Source organism: Arvicola amphibius, chromosome 15 (assembly GCF_903992535.2).
Source record: "Arvicola amphibius chromosome 15, mArvAmp1.2, whole genome shotgun sequence".
NCBI classification, from domain to species: Eukaryota; Metazoa; Chordata; class Mammalia; order Rodentia; family Cricetidae; genus Arvicola; species Arvicola amphibius.
In genome coordinates this window covers 33,409,360-33,426,544 of record NC_052061.1, presented here as the reverse complement: position 1 = coordinate 33,426,544, position 17,185 = coordinate 33,409,360, and the positions used below count along the sequence as shown (strand labels likewise).

Below are 17,185 nucleotides of genomic sequence, written 5' to 3'. Positions count from 1 at the left end.
ATCCCCCATCCTAATTCCTACTGTGTCTCACAACTTTTTAAAGCATCTTTGAGAATAAACCCCATAAAATTCACTTATTTAAAATATACTGTTAAGTTTTTTGTTTGTTTTGTTTTTTAACTAGGTGTTTTATCCGGGTATGGTGGTGCATATCTCTAATCCCAGCATTCAAGAGACAAAGGCAAGCCAATCTCTCTGAGTTCAAGGCCATCCTGGTCTTTGTGGCAAATTCAAAGACAACCAGGGCTACATAGAGATATGGTCTCAAAACAAGATTTCTTTTTGCTATAATCGTGTAGATATGTGTGTCCGCACATAGGTATGTACATGAGTGCAGGTGCCCTGGGAAGCCACAGGAACTGGATCACGGGGAGCTGGAGTGCATGTATTTGTGACCCTCCTGACGTGGGTGCTGGGAACCAAACTCTGGTCCTCTGGAAGAGCAGCAAGTGCTTTAACCGCTGAGTCTTCTCCAGCCCCGGTTTTTAGTATGTTCACATAGGTGTACAAACCTTCTCCTGTAAGAACAGAACGTTTTCATCATTTTCCCCCATGAAGCCTGGACTAAAGTCTCTCATCCCACCCACCACACGGCCATAGGCATTCACTTCTCGTGCCTCTGGGTCTGAGAACTTTGGAACATGTCAAAGACCCACGACTCGGCCAACATTTTTTTTTTTCAGTACTAGACACGGGGAGTGGGGGCCAAGGTAAAGAGGAGGAAGAGTGACTTAGCGTTATCTTCAAATTGCTAACAGCTGGTAAGACCTGCTAGTTAATTGACGTAGTTACCAATCTGGATTCGATCCTAGCACAGTTACTATCTCTGTCAGCTGGGGCCTGTTACCTAAGCATTTTGAGCCTTAGTTTTCTCATCTCTAAACTAGGATAGCTGAAGTAGTGGCAAAATGCCTTCAATCCTAACACTGAGGAGGTGGGAGAAAGTAGATCTCTGTGGAGTTGAGACCAGCCTGGTCTACACAGCAAGTTCCAGGCTAGCCAAAGGTAGGTACACAGTGAAATCCTGTCACAAAACCAGAACAACAATAACAGAAAGTGTTAACCACCATACTTAACACTTCATAAGAGTACCTGCTAGGATTAAAATGGGAAGAGGGAACAAATCTTAAGTGTTTGTATTATCTCATTCATTCTGCAAGGCAAAGATGCATGGAAAATGCTGTGGGTCTTTGAGTTCTGGGAAGAGGGGATCAGGAAAGAAGAGTAACAGAGTATGGAAACTCAAGTAGTAGATCCAAGGAAGAGAAGCTAGAGATGGAAGGACATCGGCTACTTCAGCAGCTCAGAGTAGGTGAAGAGGATGAAACAAGTGGCAGTTGTTCCACCGTCTTAGTGTCAGGATAGCTGGCGAGCTGCTCCAAACAGAAGTTCCTGAGTGTACTCCAGGAACTTGCTCTGTAGACCATGCTGGCCTCAGACTCACAGAGATCTGCCTGCCTGTGCCTCCAGACCCCACTGGAGTTAAAGGTGTGTGCCACCATGCCTACCTAGTTCAAGAGTTTTGATTTAACAGATTCTGCAGGCCTCAAAAGTCAGTGAGCACAGGTTGGGACTGGGAAAAGCTGTCAGGCTCTGTAGGAGCAAGTAAGTAAAAAGTCTGGCCACTTGACTGGACAAAGTGACAGGGTGGTTATACTACCTGGGACGACTAGAGAGGACTGATTAATCCAGATCGTGTGTGTGTGTGTGTGTGTGTGTGTGTGTGTGTGTGTGATTCAGATGTTATTCAGAAGACATCCACTTTGAATTTTTGAGATAGGTCTCTCACTTGGAAAGATTACAAGTGTGTGCCACCATGTTTAGCTTAAAAAAGATATTTTGATCAAACTCAGGGCCTTATAGTTGTAAGGCAAACACATTACACACAGAATTATCTCTCCAGCTTCCATCCATCTTAAAAAAAAAGAAGGCAGGACCTTGTTATGAAGGTCTTGCCTGGAACTTCTTACCCTGTGTAGATCAGGCTAGCTTTGAACTTATGATCTTCCAGCCTTTTCATCTCAAGTGCTAGTAAACCAGGCAAGTGCTGCAGCACCAGGCTAAAAGGAAGGATTCTGTGGTGATGAGGGCCTTCCAAGTCAGAGAAGGTGGTATGAAACAAAAGACTTTTAGTCAGCTGTATTTCCAAGAGCCGTCTGGGACCCAGCTGTGATGCCTCTGGTGGCCTTGAATGCCATACCACAGAACCTGGGTTTATTTAGGTCACAGATGAGGGAGGTTTGGAGCGTTTGAGGTATTGGTTGGCTTTGCTGCTTACAGTACCACAGAAGAAGGGTACACAGAATTTAGTGTATTATAGTTATTGGTTCTTTATCCGCAAGCCTAACAAAGCTCAGAGGTCACTTTTTTCTTTCCTTTACTTTCCTTTTCTCTTTCTTCCTTCTTTCCTTCCTTCCTTTAATTGATCACGAGTCAAGAAAAGAGAGGCAGGAGAGGGCCAGCAAAGGAGCAGGGGAGGGGCCTGCCCACATTGTACAGTCTCAGTGGAAAAGGCTTCCCTGAGTAGACTCAGCATCCAGCAGAACCAGAGATGGTCCCCATGAGTCACTGCTCAGACTTGCAAGCTCAGCCCACAAAGCCTGCTGTGGTCAGCCAACCCAGGCTGGCTCTAGGCCTAGTCCTTCGATGTCCCCCACTAGGCCAGTGTCTGTCCCTTTGCCATCCCAGATTTGTGTGTCGTACAACTCTCTGCTACTTCTGTCTGGATCTGTTGCTATCGGTGGCTTTCTCTAGCTCTGGTTTCCATGTGACCCACAGACAGAGCACTCAGAATGGTAGGGGCAGTGTGCCTAGTCTTAGATACCCATAAATATATATTCTGTGCCAGGCCTGAAGTGCAACACTAGAAGCATAAAAGTGGACAACACACAGTCTGCTTACAGGGCACATTCTGTGTGGAATGGGAAAGCCACAGCCTAGTCCTGCCTGTCTCCACATGTGTGCCCTCCCTGACTGCCTGCTGTGCTCAGTGGGCCCAGGTCAGCTAGGGCTTGTGGCCTGATACCTCTTATTTGCTCCTATCATCGGGAGGGGGTGTGTACCTGCCAGAAGGTTCATCTACATCTTATAGCTCCTGGGGGCCTGGCTGGTGAGTGGAGGTGAGCCTCAGAGGAGAGAGGGAGCCGGGGAGGGGGAGGCAATGACTCAGTGGGGCTGGCCTGGGACAAGAACCAAGGACAGAAGCCAAGACTAGACTCAATGCTCCCTGAAGTTAGAGGAAGGAGGGACAAAAGACATGCCTGGGGGCTGGGGCTAGAGCAGGCCAACTCTAAGGCCAGCCCTGCCCCTTTGTTCTTCCTCAGAATCCGCCTCAGAGTCTGAGATGCATAGGGGAACTGCTGTTGTTTCTGCCATGGCTGCAGCTCATACCTAGATCCATGAAGGAAGCGCCTGTCTTAGAGCCAGGGAAGGCATTGTGTTCAGTGTCCCTTCCTCCTAGGGACCAAGGCTATGGCGTAAGGCTAAGAGCCTTTTTCTGGTCATATAGCCAACCTTCTTACAATCTCCCTGCGAATTCAAGTGTTAGGTCAGGCCTACTTACTCCAAAAGGACTTCAGACCTCAGAGCTGAGAACGAGAATGGATGCCCCAGCTACCTGGGTATCTTTCATCGGTTCAAGATCCCCTAGCTAAGGGTGAAACAGGAAAGCTGGCACAAACACAGACATCCGACACATCAAGCCTTCCTTGGTCTACCTGACAATCCCAGGAGAAAAGAGCGGCTTTGTATTACATGAGAGGAAAATGAGGTGCAAAGGGAATGGAAGACCCCACAGCAGGTGAGTGATGGAACCAGGGCTCAGCTGGTAGCTGGCTCTGGGGCCCCAGCTTCTTTAGCCCTGCTTTTCTGTGAGTAGGGAAAGAGAATTCGGGGGACTCTAGGGAGTGGAGGAGTTGGGCCTCACAGGTTTTGGCAGGCCTGGGTCAGTTCCCACCCAGTTGCATCACCTACCCCTCCACATTCCAGTTCAACCAGCAGCACCGTCCAGTCATGGGATCACACAATCTATTTCTTGAAACTCCGTTTGTTTTTATTCATTGAACCTGGGGGCTCATACAAACCAAGCAAGGGCTCAGCCACGGTGTTACACCCCACAGGTCTTCCCACATGTTTAGTGGTGGGTAGGCCTGAGTACTTTAAGGGAGGCGGCAGGCTGTAGTGGAGAGGTCCTTCCCACTCTCCAAGAAGACATTACACAATCAGCTGCCTGGGCTTAGGGCGTCTCTCTAGGCGCTTCCTCTAAACCTGGCCCCACATGTCTTCTTTGAACCAGACTTGGGGGGCTGCGAGCGCTGAGTGGTCCTCATCTTGTAAAAGCGAGCTGGACAAATATTCCCATGTCCCAGCAGGAGACCGGTCAGAAGCCTTAAGCTCCTTCCACAAAGTCGTCCTTTGCTGTGAGCCTTCTTTCCGTCGAGCAGTGCTGCGGGCTCACTCATGCTTTCAGACAATTTCAGCTGTGGGCCGGTCAGGCAGTGGGCACAGTGGAGCTCACTGCAACATCGAGGGAGGGAGGGCGCGCCAAGTCCCCGAGGCGCTGAGAGTAAGAGCCCACCCCACCCGCACGGGGGTCGGGAGGCAGCGCCATCCGCTCCCACTGTCTGGGCGCCTCTTCCCAACGAACCCGCTGAGCTGTGATTCGGTCCTCCAGCCCCTAGAGGGCGCCGCGTCCCCAGCGGCCTTGCGGTCCCTTCCAGCCGCCAGAGGTGGCGCCCTCGCACGCTGGGCGGCCGCGCGGTACGGGTCGTCGAGGCTGTGGTGCGTTTGCTCTTCGTTTGTTCGAGGGCGGCGAGGTCTCCCAGGCTTCACAGTTCACCCGCAGCGTGTCCCAGGGGTATGAGCGTGCAGGTGACCCCGAGGAGTCCGGAGCGCGGGTCCAGGCGGCTAGGCCAGGGCCTGGCTAAGCCGGGTGTGAGGGAGTGTTCGGAGATGGGGCCACCCGATAGAGGCTCACGGGAGCACTACCCGGCCTTAGGCCCGAAAGAGACTCTCTCTGTGTCTTCCCTCACCAGGCTGGACTACTAGCGAGGCAACGCTTCTGGGACCTGGGACCCAACCTAGCACTTCCTACTGCCTAGTGTTCCCGGTTTGCCTATCTTCGGAGTCTAGCCCCACCATTTTCAAACCACTTCCTGGATGAACCGAAGTCTCCTTTCACGCCAAGGCCCAACCCCTTACGCGCTTGTCCAGAACGGCCCACTCTTACCAGAGCGTGATGGAAGGGCCTCTTGAGGGTGGGGATGTCCCCCCAAACTCCCAGGGCCTTGCTGCAGAGGGGAGGTTTGCTGTGTGCGGTTTCGGGAACACCCGGGAGGAGGAGGAACCTGCTCACCAGATCCGGTCTACGGACCCCAGACCTTCAACACCAGCAGGGGAAACCCAAGGCAGAGGGCTCCAGGGAGGCGCCTTGTCCGAGAAGCCTAAATCTTTTCCAGAGCAGAGGGCTGCAGATGGGTCAGGGGACTGCCAGAGGAGCATGTTGGGAGGCCTTCCAGCCCAGTCAGAGGAGCCATCCTTCTCTGGAGTGGACAACCTCTTGTATCCCGTGTCCTCTCACGTCAGCCTGACACAGGGTGAGAATGACAACCAAGGGGGAAGCTTGATAGGGGACCCAGGTCCAGGCGAAGAGCTGCCAGCTGTCGTTAGCCCTTTATCAGAGATGCCATCAAAGCTACTGGAGGCAGGTAAGGGAGACTGGGAAATCTGGGAAGGGAATGGGGCCCCCTGGAGGTGGGCATTGAGATTTGGGAGGTCGTTGACCCTACTCAGACCGAAGCCCTAGTCGGTGGAGGGGTCCCAGGGAGATTGGCCCGATTTAAACCCAAGTCATTTCTCTTCTCAAGATCCTCATGGATCCGGCTTCCCTCAGCCTGCTGACTGCCTCCTAGCTCAAGACCTCACCTGGGAATTGCTGGCCAGCGGCATGGCTGCCCTACCAGGTAGCTAGAAGACCTTAGATGAGGAGGAGAAGAGGTGGCCCGATTGCCAGGGCTCACTTCCTCCTCTCCACAGGGACACGTGATGTAGAAGGCCGAGCAGTGTTGCTTCTCTGTGCCCACAGTCCAGCTTGGCTTCATCCCAAGTGCAGTAGCCGTGAGCTTCTGAACCTTTTGTTCTACCTGCGAGGCATCCCCAGGTTTGAGGGAGAAAGTTGCGGGGCTAAAGCCTGAACTGTGAGGTCCTATGGTCTAGGACTCAGGTATTGAAACAGAACTCACCACTTAGGTCCGAAGTCCAAGCCCTGGGACTGACCATACTAGTTGATGCCCGAATTTGTTCCCCGAGCCCTTCTCTCCTCTGGGGCCTCAGCCAGCTACAAGTGAGTACAGGATTGGACTCCCTTCCATCCATTTTCTGTCTACGGCAGAGGTAGGGCTGAACTTTGGTTCCTTGCAGCAAGCAGCCCCAGGAGCTGTGCAGCAAGTGCTGCTGGTTGGAAAGATGCCAGAGGAAATGCCTCCAGCACTTCAGGTACTGAGCCAGGTTGGCTCGGGTGGAGGTGGGGGTCTTTGTCCACACATTCCTGTATCATACCTCCCTTCTCCTGCAGTTCAAGCAGCTATCTTCTCATCAGAGCTTACTGGCCCACATTCCTAATGTGGGGCTGCCTGCTTCACTGGGAGGATGCCTGCCTTACAGCCACCAAGCCTGGCTGAATTTCCGGATGGTCAGTGTACCAGGTGGGGTTGGAAGGTTGTGGTTATACAGGTAACTTGGACCTGTGGGGCAGCTTTCCTGGGTCAGCTTGAACAAGACAAAACTGGCTACAGTGTTTCTGGAATCCCAGAGGCTGGGAGCATCCCTGCACCTTGGTCATGCTTTTTTGTCTGCTCACAGCGCCTGGAAACCTTACAGCAGAAATGCCAGGAGACTTGTGCCCTGCTCCAGGGGGTCATTGACAGTATGAAGGCTCTACAGCAGCCAATGGAGTCTGGAGTGGGTGTCACCCCTCTCTTCCCAATCTCCTTGAATGTTCTCTTGGTGTCCCTTTTCTCTGCCATGTCCGTCAATGCCTGTGACCTGTTACTTCTGATTACAGGAAGTTGCCCAGCTGCTGCAGCAGGCACAGTCCCTCATGCAGCGGGTGTTAGATTCACCACAGTTATCATGGCTGCAAAGCCAGGGAAGCCTGGAGCTGGCCCAGCTGAAGCAAGGGATGCCGGAGGTGGTCCTGAGCCCTGATTACAGGTAGATAGAAGCCCAGCTACCAGATCTTAGATTTGAGCCCCAGCATAGTAGAGTGGAGAAAGGGGACGGTATGCTTTTCACAGGTCTTCAGTAGACAAGGCTGATGAGCTGTATGGTGAAGTGGATGAACTGTTGCATCAGTTAACTCTGCAGAGCAACCAGCGAGTGCAGACCCTAGAGCTCCTCCAAATGCTGGAAGCCCAGGAGGGCGGGCTGCACCAGGTGGGAGCTACTTGTCCAGAGAGCATCCTGCCTTTTGTCTTAGCTGTAACCCCCTCCCCCCTACACACACACCCATAGCAGCTGTCTTCGTGTTTTCTACTTGTGTCCATTCAGATTGAAGTGTGGCTAGAGGAGGTGGGCTGGCCAGGACTGGAGGAACCAGGGGAACCCTCGCTGGACATGGTGCTCCAGGCCCAAGGCCCTTTTCAAGAGCTCGACCAGATTGCCCAGGTCAGTTTGGTTCGTTCTGCAGGGACTGGGACACTTGCCGGGGGCTAGGGTGGTGGTGTGAGTGAAGGCAAACAACCCTCTTGCTCTTGGAGGTTGCCATTCAGCAGAGATCAGTTGTCATCAGAGGTTCGTGGTTCATAGTCAGAAGAGAAGCAGCATGGGAGAATAATTTGGAATCAGTTGGGGAAAAAAAGAGTTAGGGATGGAGTGACAATCAAGGCTGGGTAATAGTATCTTCAGATGTCCTGTGTCAGAAAGCCAGGTGTGGCGACTGCATAGAGAGACACTATCTCAAAAAAAAAAAAAAAGTCTTGTGGCAGGAGAGTGGGATGAGGTGAAGGGAAGTGCGTCGGGAAGACAGATGCCAGTAAAACCGTAAGAAGTTCTATAATCAGACCCGTGTTCTAGGACCATGACCTTGGTTTCTGGGAACATGGATGTAGGAAATCCAGTTTAGCGGTAACTCCAGCAGTCACGGTGGGACACACATTTGTCTCTGGCTGTCTCTGGGGGATTGGGTCCAGGACATGCCTTGGATACCTAAATGTGTGGATGCTGATGTTGCAGTATTTGGAGAGAGTCAGTAGATATTCTTTCATACTTTTTAATAATCTCTTTATTAGCATAGCATAGTGTGGGTGCCATGTAAACAGTTGTTAGAGTGTATATTCGGAGAATAATGGTAAAGAGTCTTAATATGTTCACAGTACAGTTTTCTCTCAAATACTTTTAATACAAAGTTACTTAAATTGGTGAATGGAGAACCTACACATATGGAATCTGAAAATGTGGAGGGCCAACTCTAACATTTTATCTGACTAGACTGGCAGTTGGATTTGGAAAGTCTGTAGGACTTAATACAGCAGCCATGTGAGAGGGTGAGAGGACCCAGGGGATAAGGGCATTTGGTAGAAGACTTTCATGTGCTCAGTCTTAGCTGTGATTTTGAAATGGCTTTCAGGGAATGTGGAAGGACTCTGGGTTTTGGCCTGGAGCCTTACCGAGAGGCTCACCTGTTGGTTATGGGTGTGGATGTTATTTGGGGTTTGGTCACATGAGATTGTTCAGAAGGAGCCAGGTGAGGGAGTGCAGGAAGAACCATAGAGAGAGCATCCAGAAGAGAGAAGGCTAAGTCCTGCTGAGGTGCAGACTCAGAAGGCCTGAGGTGGGGGAGGGTGGAATGGGCAGAGGGAGGATCTAAGTCTGGGCTGGATCCCCAGCTGAGCCCATCTGTCTCCAGGAACAGGTCAAGCAAGGGGAGAAGTTACTGCAGCCACTGGCTGACTGTGAAGCTGCTGAACTGGGACCTCTTGGAAAGCGCTTTCTGACCCTGAGATCCCAGCTGACAGAATTTTCCAGAGCTTTGACCCTGAGGCGCCAGCGATTGGCAGATGCCGAGAAGCTGTTTCAGTTCTTCAAGCAGGTGGCCTAGGGGGTCCTATCCCTGGCTTTGTGGAGGTTGCCCAAGCTCTGCCAGAGTCTATGAGTGCATCCTATTTGGCTTTCAATCTTACCCCAAAATTCAGCTTCTGGATTGTAGCCTAGGACCAACCTTCCTGATCCAGCCAGTGGGTAGGACAGGGAGCATGGCAGAAGTTACTGCAGATGTGCTGGGGTCTTGCTTTCATGTCTCTGTGATTTTGGTGTTGCAGGCCACAACATGGATTGAGGAGGGACAGCGGGTACTGACAGAGCTGGAGCAGGAGCACCCAGAGGTTGTGCTGCAGCGGCTGCAGCTGCACTGGACCAGACATCCTGACTTGCCCCCTGCTCACTTCCGGAAAATGTGGGCTCTTGCCACAGGCCTAGGTTCAGAAGGCATCCGCCAGGAGTGTCGCTGGGCCTGGGCACAGTGTCAGGACACCTGGCTGGCTCTGGATCAGAAGCTTGAGGCAGCACTAAAGCCACCATCAGTAAACAGCACAGCTACCTTGCGTGCCAGGCGGGCCCCTGCTAAACCCACCATTCCTCCACTGAGGAAGGCTTACAGCTTTGATCGGAATCTGGGGCAGCATCTTGGTGACGCTGTCCATTATGGCCACTATGCAACAACTGTTTCTGACTCCCACAGACCTGAGGCTGGAGGTGGTGTCCGGCCCAGGTCATCCCCTCCTGTGCCTCTGTCAAGCAGTTCTGACTTCAGGAACCCCAACAGGTATAGGTGGAGGGCAGGGTAGGGAGGTCAGTGGAGAGTGTTGGGTCCTGACTCCACCTGCCTCATAGGCTGCAGCTAGTATTGGCAGAGATGGTGACCACAGAGCGTGAGTATGTCCGGGCCCTCGACTATACCATGCAGAACTACTTCCCTGAGCTAGATCGACCTGATGTACCCCAGGGCCTCCGTGGCCAGCGTGCACACCTCTTTGGCAACCTTGAGAAGCTTCGGGATTTCCACTATCATTTTTTCCTGCGTGAGCTAGAGGCTTGCACCCGGCACCCACCTCGAGTGGCTTATGCCTTCCTGCGCCATGTAAGTTCCATAGGTCATAGAAGCCCTAGAGTACTTCTGGACACATACTTAATGCCAGGTTCTGTGCGGAGAGTGCTGTGGCTCACTGGGTACCGTAGGGGAAATTAAACTGCTACCAGGGTACAGCTCTGAGTGAGACCCACAAAAATCTTTGCCTCTTAGGGTATTTTTAGTTCATTAGGAGAGATGTACAAATAAAAACCATTCTGGATTATACTTAGGATGGGAATAAGCAGGAAAATAGCCTATGAATTACATTTAGGCAGTGTTTCCAGTTTAAAAGAGAGGATGTTTGAGTAGAGGCCAGAGGAGGAGCAGAGAGAGTTCTACCCCCAGAAAAGAGGTCTAGTGGACATCATGAGCCTGGCTGAGTATAGTGTAGTGAACACCAAAGTGATGGTCTCAGAACCTTGGGTGGGGCAGAGCTGAATGTGGGGACTTTGCATAGCAGGTTCTTCTAGATTAAACTCATTTAAGGTGGGATCTGCAGGGATAGGGAGGAGCTCCTTGCTCTGGAGCCACTTATTGGCACATCTTTGCCCTTTTGAGCTAAGAGTGGTGTCACTGAGGTGGGGGATTTCTTTTGGGAACCAGTCCTCTGGTGCCTGGGCTGAGCCATGTGTCCTTGTAGAGGGTGCAGTTTGGGATGTATGCACTCTACAGCAAGAATAAACCTCGTTCTGATGCCCTGATGAGCAGCTATGGTCACACCTTCTTCAAGGTAGGAGCCTAAGGCGAGGAAGAATGGGATGGTGGCATACTCCAAAACCCTTTGTGATCTCCCACTTATGTGGCAGGAAAAGCAGCAAGCACTTGGAGACCACCTGGATTTGGCTTCCTACCTATTAAAGCCCATCCAGCGCATGAGCAAATATGCCTTACTACTGCAGGAGCTAGCAAGGGCCTGTGGGGGCCCGGCACAAGAGCTGGGTGCCCTTCAGGCAGCCCAGAGCCTTGTGCACTTCCAACTGAGACATGGCAATGACCTGCTAGCCATGGATGCCATCCAAGGTTGTGATGTGAGTCATCCCAGGCCATCTGGGGAAGCACCCTGGGTGTAGAAGAAGGGGGTTGGAATAATTGGACATCTACTGGACTTCAACTTTGCAGGTTAACCTCAAGGAACAGGGACAATTGGTGCGACAGGATGAGTTCACAGTACGCGCTGGGCGCCATAAGGCCTGTCGTCGTGTTTTTCTCTTTGAGGAGCTGCTGCTCTTCAGCAAGCCTCGTCGTGGGCCTGCAGGTGTTGACATATTTACCTACAAGCGTTCCTTCAAAGTAAGTCCGCATGACCCTGAGCTCTGCCTCCAGCCCCCCATCTGTTCCTTACTAAGCCCCTTTCCCCTGGCCATGTAGATGGCCGACCTTGGCCTCACTGAATGCTGTGGGGAAAGCAAGCTGCGCTTTGAGATCTGGTTCCGTCGTCGCAAGGCCAGGGACCTGTTTGTGCTGCAGGCCTCCGACGTGGCCACCAAACAAGCCTGGACAGCTGATATCTCCCGCCTGCTCTGGAGGCAGGCTGTGCGCAACAAGGGTGAGTCCTTGTACAAGCCCAAAGAGTATATGTCCTTTCAGGAGCCTGAGAAAGGTCTGGGGTCCTTACATACTCTGGGAAGAGGGTGAGGTTCCTAGACTGCATCCTGCCAGAGATGGGATGTCTAGGGACTTGGAAAAGCTTGGGAGGAAGGTGAGGTACAGCAGCAGACAGTACAGGGAAAGAGCAAAGTTTTCTCTGAGTACCAGAGGTCTTATGCCCTGAAAGGAACATTATTATAACTCTCCCAGGGGTGCTTGGGAGCAGAAAGTCTGGCACCAGAAAGGATCATGGGATGGGAAGGCTAATTTCTGGGCTATGGGTCTATATTAGATACGGCTTAGGGGGCCTCACTTATGTCTTTATTCTCTACTCAGAGGTGCGCATGGCTGAGATGGCATCCATGGGTGTGGGGAACAAGGCCTTCTGGGACATTGCCCCCAGTGAGGAAGCTATCAGTGACCGCAACATCGACTATGTCCTAAAGAGACGAGGTAGTGGGTATCCTACAGGGGGTGGGAGTGAGGAGGCATATGGCCTTTCCCTACTCCTGGACTGTGCTTCCCTGGCAACCTCAGGCCAGACTAGACTCTGGTCTGCCCCTCTTTCCTACACAGGTGTTCGCTCTAGGGCCTCCATTGCCGTGGCTCCATTTGAGTATGACAACCCCTATCTGGGTGCCTTGGGCTCCCTTCCTGGAGACCGTGCCTCTTGTTCTGTTGTGGGGTCTCTCAATCTGCACCTGTACAGAGATCCTGCTCTTCTGGGTGTTCACTGGTGCCTGTATCCACCCAACTTCCCAGAGGAAGCAGCGCTGGAAGCTGAGGCAGAGTTGGGCAGCTACCCCTCTCTAAGTATGTGTGGGCTCTGATAGTCAGAGGTAGGAGACATGGCTTGGGTCTAGGCCTCCTCTGCTGACAGCCCGATCCTCTTCCCTAGCTCCTGAGGACTCAGAGGTCTCATCCCAGTGCCCATCAGCCAGTGGCTCTAGTGGTTCTGACAACAGCTGTGTGTCAGGGCAGACCCTGACCAGAGGCCTTGAGGATTTGTCCTGTGTGAGTGCCATCTCTTGCCTTATACCCACCCACCCCTCCCTAACTTACCCTGGGCTATAGCTGCCTTTTCTTTAGGGGAGCTGGAAATGGGTGGGTCAGAGGCATTCCCCAGACAACCCCATCTCCACTCCTAGAACCAGAGAAGCAAAGCATTCATGCTTGACTTGGCACCATAGGTTTGAGTCCGGCTTGAAGATGAACAGTAGATACAACAACCAGCCAGTAACTCCAAAGAATACCACACTTCTGAATCTACTATAACCAGTGCGTGGCCAGCTCCTAGGTTATCCCCACTGCAACCCCTCATATCTAATAGGAATAGCCTTCTTGGTTATCCTTTCTGATGTCTGTAGCCTCCAACTGACTGGCCTAAGGCCTCTCCAAGGGTGTCTGGCTACAAAGCCTAAATGAGCACCTTGATCCCAAGCTCCTGGGATCCTTCTATTCCCTCCAGCTACCACCCCAGTTGTAAGTTAAGGATAGGATGGGACAGAAGCTGAGTATTTCCAGACTCTAGGCTGGCAGAGTACTATGGAGCTCTCAGTTATGAGGACCCAAATGGCTTCCCAGCAGCTGCTCCTTAACCTTTGAACTCAATGCTGATCTCTCCAAACACAGGGACCAGCCTGCCCCATATAGGCCCCTTATTCTTGAATTCGTTGGCTCCCTATCTCCAGCCTCTTGTTTTTTGGTCATCTTGACTTGATGCTCTCTGAACAGCTTTCAGTTAGACTTATCTACTGATTTCACTGGTCATTGACTCTCAGTCTTCTCAGAGAAGGAGTCTAGGCATTTGTCTTGTAATTTACTCTTTTATTTGTTTATAATAAAAAATAGAGTGATTTGTATCATTGGCTGGGCATGTGCACTCTGGGCATTTCCACAGTTACAATGAGCCTTGGGCAAGTGGTGGTCTGTGGAGCAACATCTCTGGTACTCTAGCCCTCTTGTAAATACTTGCCCAGGACTGAATACGAGACAGACCTAGACAGTCCCCTCTGGATGAGCAGGTCCACGCAACGGCCATACTTTCTCGCGAAAGGCAGTGTGAGCTGCAAGCAAAGACCTATCTTATCCCTGGTTTCTAGGCCCCTCATCTGGGTAGGGAAACAAAGAGAAAACCTCATTACAGGGTACCTTTGGTACTCTGGGGCTCAGTTCTGCCCTAACGCTCTCACAGGGCTCTGGCTCTCAGAGAGCTGACCACAATGACAGTAAAAATGTGCTTTCTGACGCTGTGTTCACTTTCTAGCCATAGCCGCTGACTTTACCTTTATAAAGAGCACAAAAGCTGGAGAACTACCAGTAATTGGGCAGTCGTGTGTTTGAGATGAACATCATTATCATTATGTACTTGATTATAAAAAGCCAGGTTACTGAGAAATTTGCTAAATCTTTGACACATATAATGCTGAAATTCTACAGAATCAGAAAAGAAAACAAATTAAAATCTTGTTTGGTCTACAAAATGAGTTCAAGGTCCAAATAGGCAGCATAGCTAAACTGTGTCTCAGACTTTAAAAAGGAGGCGGCTGGCGTGTGTACTTGCCTCGGTTGCAGTGTACTTGCCTGGGTTGCATGATGCCAGGGGTTCAATGCCCTGTGCAGTAAAAACAAAATAAATAAGGGGGGAAGGATTCTGCAACCTTGACCATTCTTTTGCCTTTTTTAAAAAAATGTTTTTCAGTCAAGCATAGTAGTGTAGGCCTTTAATCCCAGCACTGGGAGGAAGAGGCAGGGTGATCTCTGTTAGTTTGAGGTCAGTGTAACCTATGTAGTGAGTTTTAGGACAGCCAGGGATAGATAGGGAGACCCTATCCCAGCCTCTCAAAACCCTCAAAGTGTTTTTAGAAAATGCTTTAGGGTCTGGGAAGATTGATCTGTGGTTAAGAACACTTGTTGCTCTGTAGAGAACTGGGGTTTGGTTCCCAGCATCCACATGGTGGCTAACAATTGTAACTCCAGTTTCCAAGGGTCTGACGCCTTCTTCTGGCCTCTGAGGGTACTGCATGTACACAGTACACAAACATTCAAGCAGGCAAAATACCCATACACATAAAATACAAATCTTAAAAAAAAAACTGTAGAGGAGCTTAAGTATAAAAAAATATGGTGGTATCATAGCTAAGTAGGGACTAGCTATTACTGGCCCTAAAGGCCTATCTCCGTGTCCACATGCTTGAGTTAATATGTGCTTCCCAAGAATGGCCAGGGTTGTTAGAGGTGAAGGCATAGTTGGTGTCATTAAAGGAAAACTATAAAAACAGGATTTTTGCTTTTTGACTAGTCTTGATTGGTTAATTTTAGCCATCTTCCTCTATGGGACCAGAGACCACTGACTTAGCAGGCCAGCTCTCTAGATGACAGTACTAGCCTGGCAACAACAGTATCCATTTACAGAGTTGGCATTTACAGAGTTGCCATTCCCTATACAGGACAGATAGGCCTTACCTCTACCCAGCTGTACAGACGCTCCTGAGTGTGCCGGTCATCCTTGAAGCCAGTGATGGCCAGCAAATCCACCACAAACTGCTTGGGGCTGATGTTCAACGTCTACCAAGAGAGCCTACAGTCAGGCAGGGCCGTGAACAGCTTCCTTCTTCTGCATTTCTATCCCTGCCTCTCCAGCTATTCTTCTGTCCCTGTCTTCTCCCCTCCTCTTGTCTTATATTACTTACTTCAAGAGCAAGGAGACACATGGGGAAGAAACAGGGTGCCCCAAGGCCCGTTATACATACCCATAGCCTGTAAGCCAGGGACACCACCTTGGCTGTGATAGCTTTGGGGTCCTTTTGCCTGATGGAATCCAGGATGATGTCAGTCAGGAAGCGGTGACATTTCTGTGCATAAAACATTTCTTCCCAGGACAAAGAGAAACTCAGGAAAGTCACTTCTGTGAAGGAGAAAGAGTACATATGGCTAAAGCTGCTCATAGTCGAGGCCTTAGAGACAGCCACAGGGCAGGGAGAAGAGCAGAGCTCTCAAGGGACATTTGCTCTACATCTTCACAAACAAAGTACAGGGCCATGCATAGCTCCAAAGCCTCACCTCGAGGTTGGGGACTGGCTGTGAGTGATGTATGCTTGATGTTATCCATCTGGGTGGTATAGATGATGCTGTCTTCAAAGAACATGCAGGAGCCATCACTACCCACCACAGGGGGGTGAGTGACTTTGAGGATGGCTCCCGGGTTGTCTGTCCCATTAACAGTAGGCAGAGGCTGCTCAGGGGCAGGGGTTTCTGTGAAAACAATGGAGGGGTTCTTCTTAGGCTTGGGAGCCTAGGCTTGGAATGCAGGCAGAGAGGAGTCTTCTGCTGGGGAAAGATCGGAACACTCATTCACTCAAAACTTCAGAAGTCTCTGCTTTTTGGAAGTGGTACCCTGGCCTCACCACTTCATTATCCTGGCATTGTTGCAAACCCAATCGTAAGTTTCAGAACTCTAAGAAACTAGTATCCTCATGGGAGACCTGCTTTTTCCTAAACAGAAACCGAGTAGCAGTGGATTGGGGGGTGGAGAGGGTGGGACTGGAAGGAGAGGAGGGAGGGGAAACTGCAACCAGGATGTAAAATAATTTTTTTTAAAAAAAGAGACTAGTATCGCCAGGTGGCGTACGCCTTTAATCCCAGCACTTGGGAGGCAGAGACAGGTGAATCTCTGTGAGTTCTAGGCCAGCCTGGTTTACAGAGGGAGTTCTAGGATAGGCTCCAAAGCTACAGAGAAACCCTTTCTTGAAAAACCAAAGGGTAGGTGATAAGAGTACCAGAGTACTATAGGAGGGAGTTCTGTAGCTAGAGGGGATAATCTAACATGGCCCTTCAGCAAACTTCCCTGGATTTTCTCTCCACCGCTGGCCACAAACTATCTTAAGCTCAGTCCCCTTAGGCCCTCCTGGATGGGCCTTAGCATCTCACATGCCATGTGTGCTTTTCCCAGAGGTCTAGTTTCTTTTGTTCACATACTCCAATAAGGACCCTTCCACTTGCCACAGCCAACCTAGATACCAGGCTCTTGGCACCTCTGTTTTCCTGCCTTGCTCCACTGCTCAGCCTCCTTTGCCCAGTCTGGAATGCATCCATGCTGCTGATGCTGTCTTACAATCACACTTCCTTTGTCCCTGAGCAAGCTCCAGAAACATACACCTGATCATGTGCTCCCTTTAAAAACATCCTTCAGGGGCTGTCCATCCCTCTTAAAGTCAGAACAGAGCCCCACATTCTGAACTTGGCCCACAAGACCTAGCCTGATGACTCCTGTCGTTTCTATAACCTGTGCACTGGAAACTAGGCTTCCAGCCAGAGAAGTGCCCTGTGCTTCCACAGACACCCTAAAAGTTCTCGCCCTGCTGACTCTCCACTGCTCCCATTTCCTGGGTTCTCCTTCCACAAAATACTCATCACTTCACCTTATGTGGCCACTCATTTCTGTATGTGCTGCCTGGACTAGGAGGTTCTGGTCCC

The 17,185-nt window shown here is 50.9% G+C and overlaps 2 protein-coding genes across 2 annotated transcripts in view; one reads left to right on the top strand and one right to left on the bottom strand.

The window, feature by feature from the left end:
* The first annotated feature begins 5,236 nt into the window (after positions 1 to 5,236).
* Plekhg4 (pleckstrin homology and RhoGEF domain containing G4) lies at positions 5,237 to 12,784 on the top strand. Its single transcript, XM_038312343.1, has 20 exons — positions 5,237 to 5,705; positions 5,865 to 5,960; positions 6,034 to 6,157; positions 6,247 to 6,340; positions 6,418 to 6,492; positions 6,572 to 6,688; positions 6,859 to 6,957; positions 7,061 to 7,209; positions 7,293 to 7,431; positions 7,546 to 7,662; positions 8,903 to 9,085; positions 9,315 to 9,817; positions 9,886 to 10,132; positions 10,764 to 10,853; positions 10,930 to 11,151; positions 11,243 to 11,413; positions 11,492 to 11,669; positions 12,047 to 12,163; positions 12,287 to 12,523; positions 12,609 to 12,784. The coding sequence occupies exons 1-20, from the start codon at positions 5,237 to 5,239 to the stop codon at positions 12,782 to 12,784; spliced, it is 3,603 nt and encodes a 1,200-aa protein (XP_038168271.1).
* Positions 12,785 to 13,662: 878 nt separating this feature from the next.
* The window catches only part of Kctd19 (potassium channel tetramerization domain containing 19), a 31,538-nt gene continuing 28,015 nt past the window's right edge, over positions 13,663 to 17,185 (bottom strand). Inside the window, exons 14-17 of the mRNA XM_038312342.1 lie at positions 15,773 to 15,964; positions 15,463 to 15,617; positions 15,176 to 15,277; positions 13,663 to 13,776 (exon numbers count right to left, since the gene is read on the bottom strand). Coding sequence (XP_038168270.1) covers positions 13,663 to 13,776; positions 15,176 to 15,277; positions 15,463 to 15,617; positions 15,773 to 15,964 — 563 coding nt within the window. The remainder of the gene's footprint in view (positions 13,777 to 15,175; positions 15,278 to 15,462; positions 15,618 to 15,772; positions 15,965 to 17,185) is intronic.